Genomic DNA, 26,005 nt, shown 5'->3' on the forward strand with positions numbered 1-26,005 from the left:
ACAGGCATGTAAGTTGTGATCTGTTGAAGCAACACCACCCTGCTGCCGCTGTTACTACAGATCACTATTCCTCACTAGGAAGCTGTGAACTTGGGTCATACACTTAAAACCCTTCATAAACTGTTAATAATTTCCATGTTATGCTGAACAGCTAGGATACACATATTCAAATACCACTGAGGCCAACTGACATCTTTATACCTCCTTGGTTCTCTCTGGTCAGGGCTGTCACTTACAGACCTCCCCTTGCAGCACCCTAACAAAGCTGAGAGCACAGTGTAAGGCACCTTGAGGAAAAAGTACTTACTAATTACTTACCTAAAATATAAAAGCTCTTGAAAGACAGCTCTTGAATGGTGTTTAGGTTCATTTATAAATAGAAGTATGCCCTATAGCTGAAGTAGTTTTGCTTAAATTTAGCTAGATTTTTACTTTGAAGCTAATTAAAGGAAATCAGAGTGAAGCTGAGCCATTAATTCAGCCACTATAATTAGTCATTAAGAATGAACTAGAGAAAGCACCCTGTCATGTCAGCAGTCAGGGTATCAAAACAACTGCACCAAAAATGTGGGGGCTGAAGACTGAAGATCCTGCACCACAAGCCACTACAAGTCTTCCTGACATAAATTAACAGCATCCCAACACTTTCAACACTAAGAACTAGTTCTCTAGCCATAACACCACAGAAAAGAGCACCACTAACAGAGACCTTGTACTGTCTTTTGAAGGTAGACATTAAAGGGATTGAGGTTTCATGGCTGCTTCAGCTTTACTATCAGCCAAGTGGCATTCAATCACACACAAAAATAAAAATAGTCCAACACATTATTTTCTTTTCCTATTTTTTTTTCCAAAGTAGATTTCTCAGGAGAATTTTAAAGCAGTATTTTTCAATTGTTTTTAATTTTGGACAAAGATAAATCCTGCAGTTGAACTTCATTGATAAAAGACTGCAAGTGAGCTACAATTATCTCACACAGCTAATACCAGACTGGACATCACTAGCAAGCTCTGTAATATCAGGGTCCCAAAAGAAACTGAATCCCAGGTGATTGCTCAGTCTCCTTCGCTGCACTAATATACAGGCAAACTAATTTTGATCAGATTGTCCTCTAAAGCTGAAGAATGTAAGGAAGAAAATTTACTTGCATAAACTTAAATGTTGTGACATTTTATGAGAGATTTATATTTAATTCAAGCTACAGAATGTCCTGCAAGTCGTCAGCGCACAAGCTTTAGCAATCAATGTATTTGTTTTCTTTTCTACAGGAAAGCTTTCAAAAGCATGTTCTTCCACTTGGTATTATATTAAAAAATGCATCAATGTGAACTGCAGTACATTGATAAAATTTATAAATTAAAGGAAGCAAGCTGTCCTAACATGTATTTCATACCAACCCAGCAGTCATGTCAAAATTATATCTTTTGCCTGACTTCTAAAAAAAGTATCTAAAACAAGTTTTTATACCTGAGATGACACATCAGGCAGAAAAACAGGCAATTTATCTCTCCATCTTACAAAATTACTTCAACGTTCCTTTAATTTCTAGCATACAATACAAGGTATCAGCCCATGCATTTTAAATACTTGAGGTATTAAGGCCTTTCTATTAAATGATGTCTCTTCTTTTAAAATAAGCTTTTATCATAACTAAAATAACAAAAGGAATATTAAGCATTATGTTAATTAAAAATAAAATGCAATACATACCCTGCATCTCCCAAACCTTCAGTGGTTCCATGTTGTTAGTAGTTTCAATTAGGTGTTTTTTAAACTCTATCAGATTGTTTTTCAGATCAGGATGCATCTGTCTACAATAAACATTTTATTACAAAAAAGAATCAATTACAACCATCAGTGTCTGCTCTTATCCACAGTACTGCTCACAGCTAATATTGTATTGTTAGGGTAAAAACCAAGAATGAACTTGAATTCATTACTGAAAGAAAAATAAGAATTTTGGATGAGAAAAGGTGATTTCTGAGGGCTAAACCCCACTTAAACAGAATCATTTCGGTCAGAAAGGAACTTGAAGGTTCTTAAGTCCAACCATTAGGCCAGCACTGTCAAGTACACCACTAAACCATGTCCCTAAGGGCCACATCTACCCAGGCATGGCAAGTCAACCACTTTCCTGGCCAGCCTGTCCCAATGCTTGACAATTCTCTCTGTAAGGAAATTCTTACTAAATACCAGGAGTTCACTTATTTTGTAGTGATCTGTCTCAAAACCTGCCACATAAACTTCGATGGAATAAATGAAGTCAAAGTTTGGACGGTATTAACACACCATACAGGTAACTCTTTATTCAGCTTACTATAGGATGATGTATAAGTAACTGTACATCAACTGTGCTATATATTGACTGTAACTGAATCCACCCTTTGTGGCATTAACTGCGAGAGGTATAGGCAATACAATGTTGAGAACATGTTTTATAAATTGACAGCACTGACAAAAGCAATCTACTGAGCACACAAATCATCTGTCAGAGCTAAAGAACATGGTACACAAAAGCTTAGCTATTTGTTTCGAAAACATAATAGGTAGGTAAAGAAGTTTTGAGGACAAATATTTCAGCCTGCTATAAATATGCTTGAAAAAAATCTCCATTAAATTTCTGAACATTTTATGTCTTGTGCTTACATTCGTAACTATTTCACAGCTGAGTAAAGTAAAACTTTTGACATGGCTGTAACAGGAGGACAATTTACAGACTACAGAAACATCTATGTCACCTCCTGTATGAAAAGGAGAAGAGGAAAAAAAACCCCAATGAATCCAGAAACAATGTCAAAAAGATACAATTATGTGACAGCTTCACAAATCAGTCACAGTGGAGAATCGAGAGACTAAGTATAGCTAAACCTAGCAAAATACAAGAAGCAAAAAATCACAGATAAAGATATGGCATAAGCATGTGGTATTACCTGCTGTGCAGAATCTCAAACACATAGGTGAAACGACAGGGAAGCCTCAAGATCTGAGTGCACTTCTACCCCAATGTGTTTAAGAACAAAAAAGCAGGAAGGGAGGGGATGGGATCTCAAGAATTTAGACAGAATTAGCAGCTTGGAACTCTGAGATTTACAGTTTAGTGACAATATTTACAAACAAGTTTACTTTTTGTTTTAAATAATGAGAGAATGACATCTAGAGAAGACCCACAATCTCGAGGTATTTCACTGATGAAAAACAATTATGATCCACTACATGGATCTGTTACAGGAAAAGGGAAGGACTTTTTGATGACTGATACCACAAAAGGAATCCACCAACTGAGGACTGGAAGGAGTGCTCAGTAGGGTAACATTCAATTTCATTTAACAGATTGCAGCTTGGAACTAAAAGTTCCTGCTGGAAGAGAATACAAACTCACAAACTCCAAAATGAGATGGTCTCAATAATAAGCCCATCTTCCTAGAAATATCACTCCTTAACTCTCTGAAATCCATTACTATCTGCCTTAAAAACACCTTATGGAGATACAGCACATATGTTTGGATTTCTTCTGCTACTCTTGTATTTTGAAAACCAACATTTTGATTCTAATTATCTAAAAAATGTGAAATCAAAATGTTCTATGTATTTGTTAGTATTGCCCAAGCAGATACTTTTAATTTTAAAAGTCTACTGTATACATTCTAAGATAATTAGAAAACAAAAAGCAATACATTGGGATTAACAGAATAAACAACCATTGCATCTTTATGTTCACAAGACATAAAATATAAAACATCAAAATTTCCACCAAATGAAGTCATTTCCAATATAAATCTCAGTTTTTCTATTAAAAAAGCCCAACTGGTTGAGGTTCCAGAAAGAAATGTAAAATTTAATTATAACTTATATCAACTCACTTTAATTTGCCAAAGAGAAACCCTTGGACATCACTTTCCTCCTCCTCTTCCTCATCTTCCTCTTCTTTTGTCTCATTTGCTCCTGAACATGTAACACATGTAGACAATATAAGCCAAGAAAGTTATTGTAGTAACTGCTTTTACGAAGTAAATGTTTTTATGAATTATAAAACAGTTAATAGAAACATACAAGCACAAAGTTGTCATTCCCAGATGTAGTTTCAATTAAATTTATACTTACATATTTTGGCATCCAAATTAATTACTCTACATGACTTTACAACATTAATTTTAAATTTTTAATATCATTCCTTTAGTGGTAACATTTTTTATATAAAATTTCATAGGTGTGCTTTAACAGTTCACAAAACAGCCATTTCTCAGTTTGATTAAATGATATAGTATAACTCTCATCAGTCAACTACTACCAAATTTACACTTGAAAAGCCTGATGACCTTAAAGCACTTGATTCTCCAGCTGACATTTGATGTAAATTGTAGATCAGCTTTTTCCCCTTTAAAAAAACTAAACTACTTTTTGACATGACTCAAAGGTCATTAAACCTTAGTCTAATGAAAGAGAGTTAACTTTCCTTTTATCTTGTGAAAGTCTCTGCAAAGTAATTTCTCTGTGTCCCCATGCTGTAGTTACCATTTTCTATAGTAAATGTCTTATTTCAATACATTGCAATGTGCACCAGTCCAAATTCTATAGTACATCACATCTTTTTTACAGAAGACTGTGAAAGTATTTCCACAGAAATTCAGAAAAAAAACCAAATCCTCAGCCCTGAAACACTAATGTATAGATACTGTAGCCACTAGAATATGAGCAATGCCAACAATCGTAAAGTAACTGAAGTACAAAGGTAAGCAATCTTAAAATTACTGAGAGGAAGAAGACCAGTTTATTTTGAAGAGCCAAAGAAAACAGCAATTAGAGTTTAGAAAATTGACTGCATCCTAAGAAAAGATCTTTACAAATGTTCTCGTGTATTTTGATTTCTTAGTTCTTAATACCTGAGATTTCCTTCTGTAGACAGAAATTAAATATAACCTTCAAAACATTAATGACTAAATATTTTACAAACTGAAGATTTTCATGCATTTCAATAGTATCTCCAGCAAGATACCAAATCAATTAAAAAACCCACATACCTTTAACCTGCGTGTCATCTACTGCTTTATATTCTGTACTCTTTATTGCAAGTTCCACACCATATCCAGATAAATACATTTTCCTGGAATTTGGTTTCTGCTTGATTATATTATTTTAACAGAAGAAAAAAACATTAATTACAAAATGTACTTAAAGAAGATTAACAATATCTAAAATTACAACTTTAAAATGTTATGACATTTAAGGCATTACTTAAATTCATCTTTCAATTCAAAGTGCAAGGCATATTGGCAGTCCACTGAGAAGACATGTAAAAGAAGGTGACAATGTCCTTTATCTCCTGCAAATCACAGAAAGGCTGGTCAAAATTGTAATCTTCACACAATACTAGAAGAGGGACTAGAACAGGCACAGTTTATAGCACCCTACACAATTATTGATGTCTCACAGTTCACGTTTTCAATTGATACTCATTTCTTTGTAATGCTAACAGACTTCCAGGATGTTAAGAGGAAACACTATTTTTGCATCACACTTACTCTTTAAAAAAGTTTGATAAAGCAATTAATCACTTTCTGCAAGGAGTATTAATAAAATGTATTAAAGTATCACTGTGAAAAACAGGTTGCCACTCACTAAAAACAAACAACAGCTACTTGTAACTTTGGAGTGGAAGTCTGACATTCAATAGTGTAATTACACAAAACAAACTTATTTCAAAATATATGTCCTAATTTGACCCAAATGTATGCAAATCCCCTTTCCAAAATGCAATTTGCACATGCAAAGCAGCAATTTCTTTAAAGCCTTTTGAGCTTTAGCTTGCAATTTCTAAGAACCATTCTGTACTGAGCGAAAACCCAGCAGGGCTGGGAGGCTTCTCTGTCCACCCTCCAAGCAAAACTCAAGGCAGAGGGAGCAGAGAGCACTCCATAAGTAGTCTCAGTGATACTGGTTAAAAAAAGAAAGAGACAGCAGAAAGACCGTACCTCTTCTGTAAGCAATATTCCCTCTTCTGGTATTTAATATAAAAAAGGAGGGAGAATCCATCCCAGTATGTACCAAAGAACAAAAATGGAGGTTGTGAGGAAGGAAGAAAAGGGAAGAAAGGTCTGAAGAGAGAAAAGGCGCAAGCAAGAAGACAACGCACATTTGGGGAGACCATGATGCATGAGACAGGCAGAGCAATGAGACACTTAATATGCAAGTAGGCATTTAATTGAAATAAAAGCATAAAAGAACAAAGTTCAATAAAAACTAAACCCCATACAACTTTGAATTCAAGACTGGTTTCCTCAAATTCTCTATTTCATTACTGTGAGCAAACAACTCCAAGTCGTCTGCAAACTACATATCTCATCTCCCTGAAATTCCTGGTCTACATAAATCACAGCAACCTCTCACTCCACCAGATTATTCTCAGATTAGTCACACTATTTAAGAGCTGTACTTTGAATATAAATCACAAAAGCCTTCCAATAATCAAAACTGAGGATGATACAGTTCCATGTACTAGTATTTTTTTTTTTTTTGTTTCAGGGAGAAGAATAAGTTAAGAAAAGAATTCAGAAACATTATGTTTCAAATAGTGACACTATGGAACACTAACATTTTAAAACTGGTCAATGATAGTGGCTGTGATAGCCCATGGTGCTCTAGCACAATGAACATGAGATTATGCAGAGAATATATAAAAAAATATAATTGGTAATTTCTCAATTTGATTCTCTATTCTACTTTCCATTTTTCTGATTCTAGTTACTAACATGTTCAGTCTGCTCCACAAAGATTCACCCGAGATCTGACACTGTACAAAACCAAGACATAAAACCAAAAAAAGAGATTTCAAGATCAGTATAGCAATCAGTGCTTGCATGCAGGACTGGCAACATTACCATACTTTCCTGGCTTCATAGTTTGTATTTGGTGAATTACTTACCTAGAGAGTTTTAATATTAGAAAATGTATTACACATAATTTAGGCAAACACAAAAATAAATGTAGAAAAAGTGTATTGTTAAAAAGCAAGCAAAGCAAAGACAGAATGCTAACAGTTTACTGAAACAATGTTGATTTGAATTGCATACCTGAACATAATGCCGGAGAACATAAACAATTTCCTCCTTTTGTGCCTTCTCAGATAAAATCTTGTGGAATTTGACAAAGTCTTTCGTACCCATTTCTGCATATAGAATAACCACTGGGCCATCCTCTTTGAGAGTTGGGAATTTATGGTCTCCCTTAAAAAGATATGGCCTGGGTCTAGTTTTAAAACAAATAATGGTGATATTATGAAGTCAGAAAATTAATTAAAACAGTGGCAGTTTTTCTACTTCATAATTTAAAAAACTAGTAAGTGTTTCTATGCTACAAGTATATAAGCCATGTTAAAATCATCACAAAATAATCATGACTGCTCACAAACAAACACAGAACAACAAATTCACAAATTAAAGTATAGGAAACTGAAAAATCAGCATCAGCTATAAATAACAAATATTTTTTATCAAATCGCAACACAAAGCATATGAAAAGCATAGCACTTGAAGATTTTGTGCATCAGTAACAGCTTGATAACATCTATCAGAGATGCACAGAGCAATCAGTGAGTAACAGAGTAGCAGAGGGAGATTTTGTGAAGTTTGAGAAAGCTGTCAACACACCTGGAAACTAACTGGGGTTATACTATTTTGAAACCATCAGGCTCTGTTAATTTAGCAAATTTTGACTGTCTACCTACCCTCCTAATTGAAAACCGGGACTAGAAAAGTTACGTTGCAATGATTTCTTAGAAGAATAAAGACATATTTTGAATAAAACCTGGGAAAGATGGAGAAGTAACAGAGGATATGATGAAAACACTCAAGGTACTAATTATTGATGAGCACACTTTTTCAAAGCTGCCTTTGCACTGACAATCAAAAGACCCAGTAAACTGTCTCCAAGCATGCCCAAGACAAGCTAGGAAACTCTAATTCAACACACAGTACAGAACTGTGTGTGGCAGACACTCACTGAAGAGCCATTCTCGAAAGGTGTGAGCAGAACACTGCAGTTTCTGTGATGCAGATCTTTGGAACATATTCAATGTAAAAAACCATAAAGTAATTAACACTGCAAAGGTAACCTTTGGAGGTTATGTGCTGCAAACCCTCACTTCGAGCAGGAGTAATTTGTATGAGGTGACTCAGGGTTTTAATATCAATGTCCTATGTAAGTTTGGTAGGTGTGCAATTAAGGACCTCAGTTGTAAGGCAGAAATAAAAGGAGGGGCCCAGTTTAAGAATTAACTCGGGTGCAGGTAGCTGGGTGTCAGAGATTTATCAGGCAATCTGTCCCACTGCTATCACAGGACAAGGCAGACCAAATAGGTGAGATCCAGGAGTCTGAAACAATTCTTGAATGAGTAAGCTCTGTGGAAGAACTGATCCAGATTTGCCCCAGTAAAAGCATTTGTGCAGGATGTGACGTGTGCAACTTCCTTCTCATAACCAGAGACAAGAGCTACCACTTTCATGGAGAGAGTGGAAAACCTCAACCAAGTGAGCTTCTCTTTTTCTAACTTTATCCAGTCTACTTCAACCAAACAACGAAGGTGGTTACTGAGTGCTGCCATGACTTGAATAGTGACAGTCTCATATCACAATGAACATGCTTCATGAAAATATTAATTGCTGTAATGAAATAACACTGCACAGAGCTTCTCTAATGACTTTGGGTTGAGAATTAAAGTGTTCAGCCCTTGTAAATCCAAGATAAGCCTCTGTTCTTTGTTTTTCTTCAACACGGAATAGTAGTGACAAGGAACCGATTCTCCTGCTCTTAGAACCGAAAGGTAATTAATTTCCTGCCGTAAGAGACGCTCATAAGAAGGCTGTCTGAAAGACAAGGAAGAACAGTTGGGCAGATGAAAAGAAAAAGATAAAAAAAATACACAGATGTGGAGTTCAGCACTTGTTCATCAGTTACTAGGGTAGTACAGGCAACTATATGCTTGTCTAGAGAGTACCCAGGATAGGATGCAGAAGCAATGGATAGAAGGCAGCAAACATGTACTGACAAATGTAAGGCACTGATTGTTTTGAACAAAATGTGACTTCTATTAATGGTTCTGCTCTTCACAGCAACAGCCCCAGAAACCTTAGTGCTGTGTTTTGGACAGTTAGCAAGATAAGCAATCCCAACTATTTAACCATGTGCTCTTTGACATGCCCAGAGCCCTTGAGCTCTGGAGCTATTGCACCTCCACACAGAACACTTCCAATTTGACCCACACAGTTCATTGCAACATGGCTGAAAATGCAAAAAAACATAATCACAGTCGCTGTTGCATAAAGGACTGAATGAAGCAAAACCTTAACCTTGACATGCAGAATATTTGGGCTCTCCTTAGTCCAAAGAGCCTAAGACTTCCTGAATGTTGGGTTGAGATGATGAATCCACACAATAAGAACGTTGCAGCTTCTTCTTTCTCTTCCAGTGAGATTTGAAATTATCAATCCCTAAAGTCAGTACATTTCTAGCATCCTCATCCAAATATGGTGAACAACTGAAATCATAGCTTAAATTGGCCTGGCTGAACTGGAAGAGTCATGACAGACAGAAGACATAGAATGGAACACAAAGGAAAATACTTGGAAATAAAAAAATAATCAATACATCAAAAAGATCTCTTCTATGAAAAGAGAGAAAAAGAATGACTGGTTTAGAGCAACCAGCTGTGACACGGCACACTGTCCCTTATACCATTTGTTCACCTGGTAGAAAAAAAGAGGAGCACAGCCCTATCATTATCACCTAGCCTAAATACCACCAGCACAGGTGAAGCATCTGCTACCCAGAGTACAAATGGAACTAACAGTGGGAACGATTACCTGAACATGTGAATGTGAACATGTTTTTCTCAGAGTCTAGCTCCACGTACTCTAAATATTTGAGTGACACAACTACTTTTGCAGTGGTGAGAAGAAGGGAAAATTTATCAAGATTTCGTCCCTGCAACTCTGAATGCTGTGATGTGACTGACTGAAAAGTTAGTGAGAAAACAGACCAATCAAATATAAGAAACTTCAGTTTTCTTCAAAGTTCTTAATGATTTCTAGAATTCTAACTCTCTCAATTCTGGATAATTAATAATTCTCTTGTTTATTATTATGATTTTCCCAAATTTTGTATATTTAGGCATAATATCTCCAGAGAGAAGAATGTGCTGAATCCAGTTAATTGCTTCAGAAGTTTACTATATTCAGACATTGCAATAAAATGTTATGGTCTCATGATGCCTTAATACATGGCCATAGGAATTCAACAACATATAAAATTATCTGTAGTACATTTTGGCTTTTATCTAGGAAAAAAAGACAATTTTTAAAAGAATATAATTGGTTAAAATGGGACATTGTAAACTAGACAGTGAGTTACAGAAACCTTGGCTACTGAATAAGCAAAAGACAATGATTTAGTAGGTTGTAATTTTATCAATGGACTTAGAATACACCACAAATCTCACGTGTAGAACACAAAATTATTTTCAGAAGCAAGCAACCCCAGAGAAAAATTTATAGGTTTTCAGGGTTTCCCCTCACAATTTATATTTGACAGAAAGCAAAATCCAAGAAATATACCCTACTAAATCATCTTTCAGCTCTGCATATCTCCATGAAGTAGCTGAGGGTATGAACACTAATGTATATTATGATGACCATTGCAGGGAGAGAAAAAATTTTAAAAGTTACACAGAGGTCTTAAAAAAACCCCACAAAATAATATATTTTTTAAAAAAAGAGATTAAACATTACGTTTTCATTATTCTGTTACCGGTATTTTGATAGGTTCCATACATTTTATTTCAGAGCTCAAATTAATTCTGGGCTGATGTTAGATACCACAGGACAAAACGTGCAGAAAGGGTTGACAGGTACCAAATCCAGGAAGAGGTGAGGAAAGGTTATGCCTTTCTATGAGGTAGACTCCTCTTCTACTCCTGAGTCAAGCCCTTGCAACCCAGAGGACCTTCACTGCAGTGACACTGACTATAGAGAAAGTACCCTGCTCACAGACCTGTGTCAGACATGTGAAACTCCAAATTTGTACAGAAAGTACACTGTAACTTAAACCTGACTATCCCATGTAAAAATAAAACTAAATAAAGGAAAAAATACATAATTGTCCATATGATTAAAGCACCAAAGGTCTACGATTTTATTTTAAAATCTACTCTACTTTGATTCATAACTGATAAACTCTAATAATATTAAGCTCTTTAGTAATCTATTTTTCCTCTTAAACCAGTTCATTATATTTACCTCTTAGTAGCCTTCTTCAGCAGCTTTTTTATTTCATTAGTCTTACAGGTGTGCTTCTCATGGATAACCACAAATGCACTGCAGCCTTCTGGTGGAGGTTCATCAGCTGCAATCTAATATTTCAACAATTATACTTAACCAGAATGCTTTGATTGCACTTAAACTCACATCCCTTTGATTAAAATAACTCAACAGCTGCCATTAAGCTGTGTTTCTAATTAAGCCCATTCAAAATTGGGTACATGTTAGGGGAAAAAAAAAATTAAAATAGTAAGACCCTATAACCTTTGTGAGATGTAGTCTATTAAATGCAGTCACACTCCAGAAAATGAAAGGTACATTTCTGCTCTGTACAGCCAGGAGAGAAATCTCCTCCACAAGCTAAAATCACAGCCTGTACTCGGAGGTATTTTTAACTTTGGTTGCTATCAGCAATCATATTAACATCGGAAGATTAGACTTCTAAAGCAATAAATCCCAAGCAAATAATGTCAATTTTTGATTCTCTCTCTTTCCCATCCCCTGCCTTTTTTTTTTTTAAAGCTCTACTCAGTTATTCCAATATGAAGTGGGAATCATGTGACTGCATGTCAGTGAGTCTGGATTCACCAGATGAAAGGTAAAAACAAAAAGACACAAGTCTCAGATTATGATATTCCACCAGAGAACACCTGCAAAACTCCCTAACTTTATTGCAGCTTATTATCTTTCAAAAACGTGGACTTCTCACTTGACCCTAAAAGTGGCATTGCTAAAAGGAGAAGTAGCAATTTTAGGTTTAGAGGCACAGTGAATTTACGTCCTCTCACTTTTTCATTAACAAAGCAGGTTTTTCTAATTGTTCAACTTTTCAAATACTAAAAAAATGAAAAATATGAGAAATCCACTAAATAACAAATAGAAATTACTTGATGCTACAGGAAATGTCCTACTCTGGACATGTGTGAATTCCCACAGGATTATTTGAAGCAATGCACAAAATCCTCACGACCTGAGTTTTCTAAAATGAACAATTTCAAAAGAATTCTACCCTGAAGCGAATGGCATTCATACAATTGCAGACGACTATTTGCTCCTGTCAATATAACCACCTTATAGAGCATCACCTTTATCATGTTTAATTCCAAATAATACTGGCATATATTTTAGTGAACTGGAACAATGAACATTGTTTAGCCAAAATAACTCATTCAGTCATGTACCAAATATATCAGGCAATACTGTCACCTGCTGAAACATCTGAACAGTTGGAGAATAAGCCCGTATGGAAAGTGCAAACTTCAAGAGGTTGATTTGCAAATTGGATAGAAACTGTCCTGCTTTCTTCAAGATTAAATTGTAATAGGAGTACTCTGAATCTGTCAGAGAGAAAAAAAAGACAAACTTTTAGTATTTAGCTCTAAATGATGTGGCATATCTACCTACACTACATAACAGGCAAGCATTAATGCCAGTGCTGCAGGGCATTCAAAAGTCTTCACTGTTGTCCACTAATAACTGTTTCCTTTCCTATGCATCCAGAGGCCTAATAACACACACACACAAAAAAAAAAAGCAACAAAAGAGAGCGCAACAGCACTAGTTCATATGGAAATTATTTTCAGCAATATAAAAACCCACTCAACGATGTCTCTTAAAAAACCGATATGGAGAGGCCCGAATAGAGCATTGTTTTACAAATAATTTCCCTCACATTTAGTTTTGAAACACTCCAACCATGCAAATACGTAAATAAATATCTTCTAAAGGTGTCATTCTTTGGGCTACTCTCACATATTCTATTTCTTCCTTAAAAATATATGATAAACAAGAGTATGAGAATGAACACAACATGTGAAGTAGCTTCCCTGCTCCCTGTATATCTTGTCTTTTGAAGGCCAAAATTTGGACTCTGATTAAGAAGGCAGGTGCATGATATCTGGGAATGACAAAAGTGATAATACAGAACATTGGTTGGAAATAATTAACCTTCAATTCTCATTCTACAGCTATACTCAATTTTCATAACTAAGCAGCTTCTAGCCGCTCATTTTCTTCTTTACAATCCTGTTGTGGTTGTAAAAGAAAAAATCTTCTTTGGCTCTTAAAGCCTCTAGTACCTTCTTTCTGCCTTCTCCTCCTTAAAACTCATTATTTAGAAAGGCTCAGTTTGCTGTAGTTCACTAGAAAAAAACACTAACATTAGAAAAGTATATAATCAGCATTTCAAGAAAGCTCCTTCCAATGAATTCTATATGATGTCCTGGTTTCAGCAGGGGTAGAGGTAATTTTCTTCCTAGTAGCTGGAACAGTGCTGTGTTTTGGATTTGACAGCAGAGTAATGTGATAACACACTGAAGTTTTAGTTGCAGCTCAGCAGCTCTTACCCTGAGTCAAAGACTTCCCAGTTTTCCATGCCCTCCCATCACGGAGGTGCACAAGTAGCTGGGAGGGAGCATGGCCAGGAGAAGCTGACCTGAACTGGCCAAAGGACTCCTCCATACCATGGAATGTCATGCTTGGTATATAAACTGGGGAGATGGCTGGGAGTTAGTCAACCTCTGCTTGGGGACAGGCTGGCCACCAGTGGATGATGAGCAATTGTATTGTGCATCACTTGAGAGAAGTTTTATTCCTCTCTTTTTCCTGTTGTTATTATATTTCAATTCATTTCAATGATTAAATGGTTTTTACCTCAACCCAGAGGTCTTACCTTTTCCTAATGCTCTTCCTCATCCTACTGGGGAGGACAGAGAGTGGACACGTGCTGCTTAGTTGCTGGCTGGGGTTAACCCGTAACATAGAATTGTTACTGTCTTACATGGAAATTCAATGGATGAAAAATCTATGTTCTCTACACCTACACATGGCTTAGCAGAACCCAAATGGCAACAAAGCTGGTCAAGGCTCTCAAGAACAAGTCCCGTGAGGAGAAGATGAGGGAGCTGGGGATGTTTAGCCTGGAGAAGAGGAGGCTCAATACCCTCTGTAACCACCTGAAAGGAGGCTGTTGCCAGGTCGGGGCCAGCCTCTTCTCCCTGCCAGCTACCAACAGGACAAGGGGAAATGGCCTCAAGCTGGGCTAGGGGACATTCAGGTTGGACATCAGGAAGATTTCTTTCACTGAAAGGGTGGTTAGATTAGAGCCCATTAGAATGGGCTCCCAGGGAGGTGGTGCAGCCACCATCCCTGGAGATGTTCAAGAAATGAGTGGACGTGCACTTGGTGCTATGGTTTAACTGAGAGTGGCAATCAGTCAAAGGCTGGACTCAGCCCTGGAGGTCTTTTCCAGCCTTAATCATTCTATGATTCTAAATGCGATAAATTTGGCTTCACACATTCAAAACATTGAATATAAAAATATGGAAGCAACAAATCCTTCCAGACTGAAACTTTCTTCAGTAACTGTATTTTCAAATTTTCTTCAAATTATCTCCACAAAAATAAAATTAAACCTGAAATTCCTGCCTCTCCACTTGCCCTAAATAACATCCTATTAAAGACAATGAAGAGCCATTAAATATGTAATTCTAAAGATACTACCCCAATTAAATATTTTTACCACAAGTCTTTAATTTTTTTGGTTTACACATTTCATCTGTCCTTTTACTGGTGTATTTAAAATAGCTGACAGTTTTTTCCTGGAAGACTATTACAATGATGATGATTTTAATAAGTAAAAAAAAAAAAAAAGGATGTTCTTCTATCTGCCTTCAAAAATGACTGTAAAACGTTGACAAAGATCTATCAAATCATCCACTCCTACTACTTCAACTTCTAGTAACACTGTTGGCTTCACTTAGAATACAACTGGACTTTGAACTTCACCAAGACACATGAATCCATGCCAAATGCTATGAGCTACCTAATGCAAACCCAATTTTTAGAGTTTATTATGTACACAGAATCACACAGAATATTCTGAGATGGAAGGAACCCCCAAACATCCTGAAGTTCAACACTACAGTGAAATTAAGTGGACTCTTAAAGCCTGTACATGGATAGAACCTGTGACCTTGGTGTTATTAGCACCATGCTCTAAGCAACTGAGCTAATTTCAGCTAATCAGAACTATGGTTTGAGCATTGCAAATTATTTTCACATAGTACCAAATCCTTTACATTTGGTACTAACTGCCCTCCAAGCTCATTTTAACATTGCCAAAAGAGTAGAATTCACAGTAAGTTTCTTAGGATGTTACAGGAAATCACAAAACAACCAGATTCTTCTGGTTATAAGATCGTGCATGACAGCATATTACTATTAAGTCATTAACAAAGTCAATTTAAAAGTAAGTAAAGAGACCACATTAAGAGGATACAGCTCCAGACTGCAGACATCTGAATGCACATGTATGAATTTCACATCTGTGAACTTTCATCCTAGCCACATGAAATACAGCCTAGCGGCCAACAAGACCTGAAAAGCTCACTCTGAAGATGCCTTAATTGGTCTGCTGAAAAACTCTCTCAACTCCTGTAGCCAAATTGATTAGATTGACTACAGCAAGAACTGAACAGCTAGTGAAGCAGACTCACATTTAAATGCTGACATTTCCTATCCACCATTTACAGCAGTATTTTTTATCACAGTCAAGTTAAACATAATTACAAGAGACATCCAGGCCAATCACAAAAGATAAGAAAGTATTATAGCACAGCTCCTCAGACCTCATGCACACACACCACAAAATTAATCTGAATATATGCTGGTAACCCACAAGAGAATTCAAAGTACTGAGGCACAGGAGGTAGGGAGAGTAAACGTAAGGGACATAATTAATCAGAAGAACACAGTGTGCTGGAATAATTACTGGGTGGGATGGATGTATGAGGCCTGTTCCAACGGCATAGAAATGAATGTCTGGATCCACAGATCAGCTAGGGAATTAGAGATCTCAGGTAACAGTAGTTCAGGCAATCACTGGCCAGTCAAATGCCTATGTCGTCCAAGCAAGATGCCAGTAAAGAGGGAATACTTTATTTTATTGCATTATTAGTATAGAAATCAGTTTGTGAAACTGATTCCTCTGGAATCTTTAAGACTGATATACACATAAAAATACTTCTTTAATTTAGTTGTGAATAATGTGTAGTCTTCTAAATTGCAAAAAATAATTTGCATGATGGTTGTTTATATGAAATATACTGTTACATTTTTTTCAGAGAAAATTGCTTCCATAGAGAAAATATGTTTGCATGTTGGTTTTGTTTTGGTTTTTAATATATATTTATGAGGCTGCTGAAAATTCACTATATAAACTGAAGCACTTGGGAAGACAGTAAACACTCAACTCAATAATTAGCCAGCAGGGAACTGGCTATTTACTTTCCCCCAGTGATCATAAATTAACCTTTAGGAATATAAAAGCAGCAGCAAGTTTAAAATGCTATCTTCAGTGTTTTTTAAGTGCTGGTTTTAATATGAAATTTTTGCAGCTTTCATTTCTCTGTAACATACCTGCAGCTCAAAATAACATCATCTGCCTTTCCTAGTATTTCACAAGTCTGGAAGAAAATATGTTGCACATTATGTAGATATAAACAATGCTGTCCATGTTCCCTGAAGACATTAATTCAATACAGTGTATGCCATCACTAACCTTTTCATGTTTTCCATATGGTATAATCAAGTTGCTGCCCAAGTTGATGTGAGTTCATATTAAAAAGGAAAATAGCTAAAACCACCAAATACATCACTAGACTAAATGTTTCACCAAATTCCATGTAGATAATTCTTACCAAATCCATTAAACTGCTACAAATATCATAGCTAAACAGACCATTAATAAATCTAATTCAGTAATGCTAAATATTTTAAATTAGCAAATTAACAAGAGATGTTGATTATTCTAAATTTAAAACCACAAGTTCTGAGAACTGATTAAAAAAAAACCCATTGAAAATCATCCAAGGGAGGATTTGGAAGAAAAAAAACAAGCTACCCTACTTGATTTTTTGAGTTGCCTTCTAACTTTAACACTTTACAACTCTTCTGAAACATTAAACTGTATTTTGGGATACAAGTCTATAACTGAATTCTTTTATAAACCCAGATTTTCAGCTCCAAATCTAGGAATTCTTTAGCTTTTATGAAAATGTTTCTATTAGACAAACAAACAATGCTTTCATTTCCTGCTTATTCATCCTGTCTACTCTTGGCATGACTCAGAGAATAACTGATAAGTCAATTACCTCAACCAATCATTTTTCAGCTAGATCCTTTAATTTACTGAAGTAATTGTTGCTACAACAGTTTTAACACATCATGAACATCCCTCTACGTCAATGTGTCTTGACATGCAGCAGTTATGACAGAACTCATTCCACACCATATAGAGGACCAAGGTCTCCTCAGATGTTCAGTATTACACACCTCGCTGTAAACTCTGCCACTGCAGTCTTGCAGTACCAGATTCTTCACTCAAGCTAAGCAGTTTATTGTAAACATCTAATGCAGACTTCCTGATCATGAAGAGCATCCATTTCCTTGGATTAAGACTACCCCAACTACAACTCAACTTTTAGGAAAGTCACTTGGTGCAAGAACTTCAAAATTTCCTGCATTATTGTCATAGGTGTGTGTTGGCCATACAGATAAATATAAACATCTACTGCTCAATATGCTTAAAGTAGTATTTTAGTACAGTCTCGAGGTTGCCAACTTCCAGCATCTAACAGTTCACTGGCATGATAGGTCATGGAGATGATCCTACTGTAATTTATTTATTCTCAATCACAGTTTATCCAGGTGAAGTAGGTATTTAAGTAACAGCTAATTTCAACAGACATCTGTGTCACTAATAGTAAGTATCATTAAAGCTTCAAACTCCTTGGAAAGTGTGTCCAAGCAAGCAAAAAAGAGATGGCTGATAAAAAAAACCCCGACACATCATCTAATATAGCAGTCTTCTCTCAAGGCAATACCAACGGCATCTAAACCACTTATAGAAGAAAAAGAGTAAGTTAAAAGTGACTTTTGGAGGTCACCTTATCCAAACTGTTACTTAGAGATGTCATTTCACGGCTTGACTAGGCTGTTCAAGGCCTCATGCAGTACAATTTTGAATTATCTCCATGAATAGAGATTCCAGAGACTCCTGGAGCAGTCAGTTTCCATGTTTACCCAATCCTATGGCAGAAACATTTTCTCTAGTATCTAACCACAAGTTCCATATCTCAACTTCTACCCTTTGTTTTTTTTTCATACTGCTGTGTACCTTCAGGAAGGGCCTGGTTCCACTTCCTTTGCACATTTCCCTACTAGAAAACTGAAGATACAAGGTCTCTCCTTAGTCCCTCCTTTCTCAGGTTCATTCACAGTTCTCTCAGCCTTTCCTCAGAAGTCTGCTCCACCTCCCTAAGCATTGCAGAGATCCTCTCCTAGATTTGCTCCAGTGATGGACTTGTCTTTCCTTTCACAGAGTCCCAGCATGGCCCCAGTACTCCAGATTCAGTCTTACAAGTGCCTCATACAGTGGAACAAACACTTTCTTTGACCTGTTGGCTACCCTCTTGCTGCTGCAACCTGGCATATAGTTGGCCTTCTCACTGTTTGCAAGGATCCCCATTCCACCTCTCAAAAAACCACTTTCTAGTCAGTCAGCAGCCAGATTATGCTGTTGATGAGATTATCCCAGCCCATGTGCAGGGAGTCTGTAAAGCGCCTTTGCTGAATTTTCCAGTGTTTCTGTTGGCCTGTCTCTCCAGCCTGCCAAGTTTTGTGTCATTCCTAACGTTGTGGAGGGTGTAACACATGCCACTGTCCTGTGGGCTGAGAAAGACCTTAAACAATATTAGTCAACAGCACTTGCCTCAACATATGCTACTAGCAGCTGACCACAGGTCAAATTCTGCACCTACTTCCATGTCCTCATGCCTTATACAGGATGGCTTTTAGCAGCATTCACCACCTGGGCATTCTATTCTCAGTGACTCTCTCTGGTTTTGCATATACTTCTGACCTTGAGGTATTCATCTTACAGTAATTTTTGGGTGGTTTTTTTTCATTTCCCCAATTGATATTCTATAATTAAAATCACAGTTCTTTGTACATTTTCTGCTTGTACTTTTTTCATTCTAAAGAAACAATGAGGAAAACACAGGGAGACAGTAAAGTCAAAAATCACATTTTACCCAACATAAAAGCACATCATGGAATCAAGAGCAGCAAAATTATGTTTACCATGCGTGTCCCTGTTCCCTTCCTAGTCATCTTTCAAGTCTGCTGGCGGCTTGGGACACTGCTGAGCACTCAACGTTATCAGATGCACATTTTTAAATTGTATTCAGTCAGTCACAATTGTTGAAACATGTTGTTTCTCAAGTTCTCTCTCACATATACAGCATTTTTCATGTGCCTGCACTTCTCACTGTCGTTTTCTGCATGATCTTTCTGCTATTTGTTAGCTTATGACTATTAATTTAACATTCAATTCCCCTCTATTTTCTTCCAGTGGCAGTGTTCGGTGCTCGCACTCATGCCTAAGGAGTTGTACTGTTCTGTAAATAACGGGCAGAATGAAGCAGCCTTACCTTGTCTTGAAGCCTTTTTCACCTTGTTCATCTGTTAACCTACCAAGCAGGTCTAATACTGACTAGCCTGGTGTAAAGCCCCATTGGTCTCACAATTTCTCATTACCATGGACATTTCCAGTAAACTTAGGTTTCTTATGGGGTGGCTTTTTATGTTTCTTTTGCTGGATTATATGCTTTGGTCTTCTCTCCAAATTTCTGACATTTTAATATTCTTCTGCCTAATCATGCAAGGCTTTTTTAGTCCTATTTTGTCAGTGATAAACCTTAACTCTAAAACATCAGTACTGATGCTAGAAAACAGCCTCCAAGCTATGTACAAGTATTAAACCTTTTCTGGTAATTCTTTACATTTTTCCTTTAGTGTTTCCTAGCATTCTCGTTTTAGTTATTTGTGTGATTTTATGCCCTGCAAGCATACACCTTAAAGAAAACATGAAGTCTCAATATCTCATAAGCTCTTGACAACTCATGTAAGAAGGAAAGTAATCTTTACACTTCTGTTCCATATTGTAAGAGCAGTTCAGTCCACCTTGTCTTCCTTTCTTTTTTTAAACTCCTCTGCAAGTATTGCTCTTAGAGGAAAATATGCTACAACTTTCTGGAAGAAACCTACCTAGTAAGCAATAATGGAAGAGTCAGGCTTGATCTGCCTGGAACTAATTAATGGGTCTCAAAGTTAAATACAGCACAAGGTAAGATATTAAAAACCAGCATGCTGTTTAACTTACCTCCTTGCTTATAAACCGTTAATTCTCGCACAGTTTCCAAGAACTGCCAAAACTTCTCATTACCATCTTCTGCAATAAATTCACTGTTTAAAAATAAAAGTTAGTTATCCATAGGTTGATTTTGTCCAAAGATGTACCACAGCAAAAACCTTGAGTTGTTTAAAATAATAAATACCCATCAGCAACCAAATGTTAGATATCCAATGACTAACAACCAACTCCATAGCATAAACACTGAACTGAGCTGTATTTTCATCAAAAGATATTTTGAACAAAGTACTATCATCCAAACTCAACAATCAGAGCTGTAAAGCATGCAGACTATTCTCTTGTTACAGAAAACCCCCAAAATGTTCACTTTATTTTTTCCACAGATATTCCAATATACACTTATAAACTATATCAATTCAGTACCCAGATTTTATTTAATAGTAGCTAACTATACAAATAAAAACACATTCTCTGTCAGGTTATAGTTTTTCATTAAAAAGGCTTTCATCAATGACATCTCCTTTGCATGGAGGGAGACTGTCAAACTTTGAAACATTTTCAAACATGGGCTTATCCTTACAAAGCATAAAATGTAAGATTTACTTCATACTAAATACCACCCTTCTATTTTTTTTTCCAAACTGGAAGAGGCAAAATTTAAGTTAGATATACATAAGAAATTCTTTACTGTAAGGGTGGTGAGGCATTGGCTCAGGTTTCCCAGAGAAGCTGAGGATGTCACATCCCTGGCGGAGTTCAAGGCCAGGCTGGACAGGGGTCTGAGCAACCTGGTCTGGTGCAAAATATCCCTGTCCATGGCAGGGGGTTGGAACTAGATGGCATTTAAGGTCACTTCCAACCCAAACCATTCTGTAATTCTATGATTTACAGGTAACATTTCTAAGGTTTGTTGTTTTCCTTATGGGAACACCAGTTGCTTTCGCTCCCCCTGCTTCTGTCTACCAAAAAGTTCAATTTGCTAGCATGACTATTGTTTTCTAATCTTTACTTTGGAAGTCTGCCTCTCCTTTGATTACAGAAGCTTGTGGTTCTACCCTTCATGGGTGTTCTCCAAACAGCAGCAAGTAAGTTTAAAAACAAAACAAATTTAAGCCAAATGGGCAGGGGAGCCACAAGCATCTAAAACTGGCAAACATTTTCCCCTTCTATTGTGAATCACAGAGTGGTTGGGGTTGGAAAGGACCTTATAGACATCTGGTTCCAATCCCCTGCGATGGGCAGGGACACCTCCCACTAGAGCAGTTTGCTCCGAGCCCCATCCTTGAACACTGCCAGGGATGGAGCATCCACAACTTCTCTGGGCAACCTGTTTCAGTGGCTCACCACCCTCGCAGTAAAGAATTTCTTCTGTACATCTAGTCTAAACCTACTCTCAGTTCGAAGCCATTCCTCCTTGTCCTCTCACTACATGCCCTTGTAAGAAAGGCTCCCTCCCCATCTTTCTTGTAGGCTCCGTTCAGAAGGCTGAAAGTAGGTCACCCCAAAGCCTTCTCTTCTCCAGGCTGAGGCTGTCATTACAAGTTAACAGTACCTTTTAAAATACCGCCGTGTTTCACTTTTACAGGTTCACACCTACACTAGTACCTTTATAATCAATTAACGTGGAAACTACTTGGGGCAGACGAAGATGTTACCCAGCGGAAGGCAGGGATCGTGTAATTGGCCCATTGCATCTCCTCAACCCAGCGATCTGCCAAACGCCTGAGCAGGTTGAACACGAAGCCGCTTGTACAGCTCCCGCACAGCGTGGGAGAGCCTTGCCAGCATGGTCCCCTCTTCCGAGGGGAGAAAGCAGCTCAGCCTCACATCCAACACGTACTTTAAGGCACCCTCCGACAGAGAGAAACGCTGCCAGCCCTCCTTCCTGCTCAGTGGAGGGAAAAGGGGGTCCCTCCGCCCTCCTGTTCCCCAGGAGACAGCCGGGACAGGCGGCCGCTGGCAGGAGGAGGAAAAGGAGAAAGAAGAGGAGGAGGCTGCACGCACCTCGCCTCCAGCAGCAGCGGGGTCGCCGGCCACTTCGCCGCCAGGCGGGCGGTCACAGGCTGTGAGGAGGAGGCCGGAGCGGCGCCGCAGGGGCGCGGCCGGGCGCACAGCAGGGCGAGCAGGAGCGCCGGCGGCAGCAGCGGCGCCCGGCCCGCCATGAGGAGCAGCGGGGCTCGGGGACGCCCAGCCCCGCACGGGCCCGGCGCGCGCCCCGCCCACACAGCCATGCCGCTCGCCTATTGGCTGCGGCGCGCCCTCGGCGTTGCGCTATTGGTCAGCCCGGAGGCCAATCAGCTGCTGACGGACTATAAATAGCGGGGCGGTCGGCGCCGTGACACGCGGCGCCAGGAATGCGCAGGCGCAGAAGCCGTGCTGCCGCCCCCTGAGGCACGCCTGGCCCCGCCTCCCCGCCGCCGCCGTCTGGGCGATCCCGTTATTTTTAAACTTTTTTTTCTTTTAGGTTTCGGGTTGTTTAGTGCAAGCGTGTGATTTACGTGTGGTGCCCCAGGCTCGGGTGGCGGCTGTATCCAAGGACAGCAGCCGTCTGCCCTGGCGCTCCCCCAGCCTCCCGCTGACCGTGTCCTGGCGGGCTGCTCTCCGCCGGCCTTCAGCCGACAGGCAGTAGTGCGTGTCTGGCTCTGGGTGGGCAGCTTCAGACGTGATGTACGCATACGGTTGTTCTTTGAGAGAAAGGCATTTATTTTCCCCTTCCTCCAAGTTTTCCAATTTTTGACATGTGTTTTGTGTGGCTTCCCGGACCTCGGTCCCGCGGGGGAGCCCGCCGGTCGCAGGTCTGCAGGAGCCCCAGATGGCTAAAGCTCGAATCCACCAAATAGACGGGTCGGCACACGGAGCGCTGCAGTTCTCAGAGGTTTATTCAAGGCAGGAAAAGGTAAAAGGAGCAAAGGGAGACAACCTCTTGAGAGGGGAGCTACCCTGAGCGCCTGGACTCCAAAATCTGGGTGACCAGAGCCCTCGGAGCCCCCCCCGAAGGAGGGGATAGGGATTATATCCGAGAGAGAGGAGGTGGGGTCGGGGTACATACCTCCAATGGGGTAAGATCTTGTGGGAGGGATAGGGATAGTACAAACCAATGGGAGATAAGGGAAGGAGTGGTTACAAGGAGGGAACCAATAACAGAACTTAGAACAAAGAACTTTCCAGAACCTGGGATGGTACCATTGCTTAACTGACATTAACTGGGGAGGGTACACCAAATGATGGACATAGGGAACGGTGGGAATCTTATTACCATGCCCCTACACCACAGTAGTTTCCCATGGTAATCCCGGTAGATCTCTTCTGAGACCTCCTCCCACAGTTTTGTTTCCTGTCTGCATATTTTTTTTTTCCCCTCAAGAAGCATTAGCGTCACAGGAACTCTGCCTTTACCTTCTTCCTAGCTTACCTTGGAATTTCCAAACTCGTGTTCTCTAATTTTTTTTTTCTAGGTTCAAAATCTCCGTAGTTAATTCCGTTTCCTCAACAAAGCTGCTACATTCCCTCAGATTTTCACACCTAAGAGAGGCTGGAGCTGTGTCGTGGGATGCTAATCAGGTCTGCATAGTTGTTCATTGCAGGAAGAATCGCCCAGCTGTATTAAAAATAGGGGGTATTGCCTTTTCCAAAATGTGACTCATGGAACTCAAAGTTGAAACCTGGAATGTCTTACTGCTGCATACATTTTAATTTCTTTTGCACACAGCCATCTCCTGACTGCTAAAAGTTGCTTTGTTGGTGGTGAGAGCCAGTGAGGGCATATCTCTGAGGAGGAGGTTGTGGATTTTATAGTTTGGATGGTTAGTGCTCATCTCAAACTATGGTACAGGAACTTGCCTTCACAGAGTGCCTATACTTAACATGCTTCTGGGTCTTTATAATATCTAAGTATGAAAAATACCTCCTGAGGGCGATTCATATGTAAATTCAGCCTGGGGCCTTTATGGTTGATCTTTTTTGAACTTAGTGACACAAATTTGTGCTGTTGTAAAACCTCAGATAATTTCCAGCTACCACTCTGTCACATCAGTGATGCCAACTTTAATGTTAACAGGTTAAGTAAACCTTACCTAAAATTGGTACATACATCTCTGCAGAAATAATGAAAACCACAGGAGTATTTCTTTTGGTTTATGTGTAAGGCCATTAGAAAAAAAAAAAAATCAGCATATTTTCTATGGAGAAGGATAGTGAAATGAAGGTAAGCAGCTTAATTTCTTTCATACTGGCAGTTCAGGAATTGCTGCTGACAGGGATGGCATGGCCAGAGTACTGTATGGATGAGTTGGTTTGGTCCCCTTGTCTTTCTGTGCTAATAACCCAGGTGTGGGGCCAAACTCTTCTATTCATAGAAAGTGCCCATGTGATGAACTGATAAAACACACTTCCACCACTCCCTAGCAAAGTTCCAAATGCTTTTGATGAACTTAGAAGAGCTCATGCTACACTTGTTCTGCACAGAATAGGCCATAGCTGGTTTATATTGACCATCTACCAAAACACATGACAGTCCAAGTAATCCTATGGTTAAAGGAGTTACAAGTTGCTTTTTTGATGTTTTTTCAAGCAGTACTGAGATGTACATAGCACATTCCCCATGTATATACATTTATCATGCATTTTTCATATCTCCATGTGATTCAATGTGATGATGGATGCACCCACCTTACCCTAATCTATCAATTGCTTTTCTATATAAAGCTGCTCTATTTCACTTCATATTGATATTGAAGAGTCTGCTATTGTTGCTGAAATGGGAACTCCTAAGCTTGTACTTTTTTCATCTTGAGCTGTGACAATTTATGATTTGCCATACAAGAAGGTAGATAAAATCTGTTGGCACTGGCTATGGAAATATAACTAGCTTTGAATTCAGTGGCAAGGTAAAACGGTAGCTCTGAATCAAAGGTCTGATCATTAGTCTGTAGTGAGCTGCAGAAAACAGTGTTGTACGAGAACATTGCATTCCTTATAAAAGTTTTTGCATATTTATCAGTTTTTCCTTTGCTTTGGTACCTTAACTACATTCTAGCCACGAAGAGCCAGTACATACTTTAAAAACATCTGTTTCTGTGTATTTGAGAGAGGCGGATTTTAATCTGTTAAGCAAAATGGAAATCTAGAAGATGGAGAGCTAACTTAATCTTCATTTCTACAACAGAATTTTATGTAATTAAGTATTCCAAATAACACTTGGCCATTCTTGTACATACATTCCATATATATATGTGAAAAAACCCTTAGTTCTCTGAAACCATTTTTCAGCAGAACAGAAAAACAATTAGACCCAAAATTAAAAATTATTCATATTGCAGCTGTGCAAATAGGAATTGATTATCATAGCAGTTTCAGTGTGAATAGAGGGAGTGATTAATGAATGCTTCTCAGTAAGATGCAAATGTTTTGTAAGTCACGGTAAGCTATGTCTATTTTATAAAAACAGTAGCAATAACTAAAAATAAGTTGAGCTTCATCAGCGTA

General features: G+C 38.4%; 1 protein-coding gene across 3 annotated transcripts in view; it reads right to left on the reverse strand.

Moving 5' to 3' along the window:
• The window catches only part of UGGT2 (UDP-glucose glycoprotein glucosyltransferase 2), a 76,508-nt gene extending 53,790 nt beyond the window's left edge, over window positions 1–22,718 (reverse strand). Inside the window, exons 1-8 of one of the 3 annotated variants that reach the window (XM_068182472.1) lie at window positions 22,526–22,716; window positions 20,531–20,613; window positions 12,514–12,644; window positions 11,287–11,399; window positions 7,069–7,243; window positions 5,020–5,119; window positions 3,862–3,943; window positions 1,712–1,812 (exon numbers count right to left, since the gene is read on the reverse strand). In XM_068182472.1, coding sequence (XP_068038573.1) covers window positions 1,712–1,812; window positions 3,862–3,943; window positions 5,020–5,119; window positions 7,069–7,243; window positions 11,287–11,399; window positions 12,514–12,644; window positions 20,531–20,613; window positions 22,526–22,683 — 943 coding nt within the window. In that variant the 5' untranslated portion in view covers window positions 22,684–22,716. Of the gene's footprint in view, window positions 1–1,711; window positions 1,813–3,861; window positions 3,944–5,019; window positions 5,120–7,068; window positions 7,244–11,286; window positions 11,400–12,513; window positions 12,645–20,530; window positions 20,614–22,525 lie in introns of all 3 variants that reach the window. The other 2 variants (XM_068182473.1, XM_068182474.1) reach the window with 2 other exon arrangements.
• Between the last annotated feature and the right edge of the window lie 3,287 nt (window positions 22,719–26,005).

This window comes from Anomalospiza imberbis, chromosome 2 (assembly GCF_031753505.1).
Source record: "Anomalospiza imberbis isolate Cuckoo-Finch-1a 21T00152 chromosome 2, ASM3175350v1, whole genome shotgun sequence".
Taxonomy (NCBI): Eukaryota; Metazoa; Chordata; class Aves; order Passeriformes; family Viduidae; genus Anomalospiza; species Anomalospiza imberbis.